Source organism: Planococcus citri, chromosome 3 (assembly GCF_950023065.1).
Source record: "Planococcus citri chromosome 3, ihPlaCitr1.1, whole genome shotgun sequence".
NCBI classification, from domain to species: Eukaryota; Metazoa; Arthropoda; class Insecta; order Hemiptera; family Pseudococcidae; genus Planococcus; species Planococcus citri.
Genome location: NC_088679.1, coordinates 47,167,176 through 47,168,973, shown reverse-complemented (window position 1 = coordinate 47,168,973; position 1,798 = coordinate 47,167,176). Strand labels below are relative to the sequence as shown.

General features: G+C 34.2%; 1 protein-coding gene across 1 annotated transcript; it reads left to right on the top strand.

Moving 5' to 3' along the window:
* Positions 1 to 123: 123 nt before the first annotated feature.
* Positions 124 to 1,763, top strand: LOC135840072 (DNA-directed RNA polymerase II subunit GRINL1A-like). The gene is made up of 4 exons (XM_065356404.1): positions 124 to 462; positions 538 to 834; positions 918 to 1,230; positions 1,306 to 1,763. The coding sequence occupies exons 1-4, from the start codon at positions 317 to 319 to the stop codon at positions 1,504 to 1,506; spliced, it is 957 nt and encodes a 318-aa protein (XP_065212476.1). The 5' UTR covers positions 124 to 316; the 3' UTR covers positions 1,507 to 1,763.
* The last annotated feature ends 35 nt before the right edge of the window (positions 1,764 to 1,798 follow it).

The following is a 1,798-nucleotide window of genomic DNA, read 5'->3' as shown; positions in this document are numbered from 1 at the left end:
TTTTTTTTACAATCTGCAAATCGTTATTCTTCTCCAATCGGGAGGCGAGCTGTTTAGGAGTGGAGTCAAAATGGTGACGTATTTTCCTCCCTTCTTGCCCTTTCACTTGCCAAAACAACCGCTCCCAGCTCCCACCCTCGGCCACCCAACCGCATTTCATTTCGCTGATTTCGCTTATCATCACTTTTTGCTCAAACTATTCAAACCCTCACAACTTTAGAAATTTGGATTTTGACGAAAAATTTCCTCGAAGTGAAAGTGTTGTACCTTTACTGAAATAAGTACATTGAATTGAACTCACAGATCAGATTGTACAATGACTGTTGCTCCAGTCATTAAGAAGATTCCTGGAAAACCTGCAAGATTTCCCAATGAGAAAGATGGTTATGTTGATTTATCTGCGATGAGTAAACTGGAACTTGTGGATTTACTGGAAAGAGAAAATAGGCTTCTCAAGAATAAGTATGTAACAATTTTTTCTCATTTACCTCGCATAAATATTTTACGTATTAATCGGTGTATTGTTCGTTATTGCAGAAATTTTATTTGTAAGTTACCTGATAAAGGCGAAAAAATCAAGAATTTTCGTAGCAAAGTAGAAACCGAACTCAAGAAAAGAGAGGAGCAAGACAATCTCTGCAATTTGATATCGAATTTAAGTGTCAATGAATCAAAAGCAGCTCTCAGTAAACTGGAATGGACGGGTGCTTGCGATTCCGCTGATGATGGTAAAATGGGAAAAGACGCCGAAAATGCGATTGAAAATGAAGCAGATCCGTTGCAAATCTTAGCTACTCATTCTAGTACCAACGTTTCTCAAAAAAAATTGCTCAAGTATGTACTTTTCTATGACATTTGATGAATTGTTTCAATTTTTTATCCGACTATCAATTTTTCACACATGTTTAATATTTCAGAGTGGAAGAATCCCATACGCTTGTGAAACCATCAGATATAGCGGATGTAACTGAAAATAATGCTGTTAATTTGGATGTTGATTTATATGCTCAACACCTATGTCGATTTTTTGATAAAAATAAAGGAGAAAACACGGAGAAAAAGTTCTATCCTAATAGATCGCTAAATAAAACATTTAAAAAAAGTACATCCAATCATAAAGAACCTGAACTTTCATCAGCTTATGTTCCTAAGCATATTTCTGGTCAAACCAAATTAATATCTTTGGAAGAATCTATTATAGTGCATCAAGAGCAGCTAAAACATCTGAAGGTGATTTTTTTGTGCAATTCTTATTTTAGCTTGTTTCGTAGGTAGAATTATCATTAATTTGTTTAATCGTCGCAGGAAATTGAAATGAATAACGCTGTTGGAAGATTGATGCAAAAATGTACTGTGAAGACAAAATTACCAAAACGTTATACAACTTCTTACCGAGAACAAGATCCCGATAACACCGATGACGAGGACAGCATTTTAACCGAAGAAAATTCTGAGGATGAATATGGTAACGAAGAAACCGCTTCAAATTTGAGCGATGTGGATTAAAGGCAAATGATGGTTGGAAGATGAATTCGATATTCCAATTTCCATTCAAATGCGGAAACGAGTGACTGTAAAACCGAAAAATTCCTGTTTGAAACAAATATTGTGATTTTTTTGCATCAGCCAATTATTCAGCTACTTACGTATTTTTGTATCATGAAACAGTTACAATTAATTTCCGATAGAATGTCGAATTTGGTGTGCTATGATGATTTGTTCTTATTGTGATATTTTTATGATTAATAATGTTTAATTGTTTATGTAATATTGTAATTTAAGAAAGTCTGATAATTTG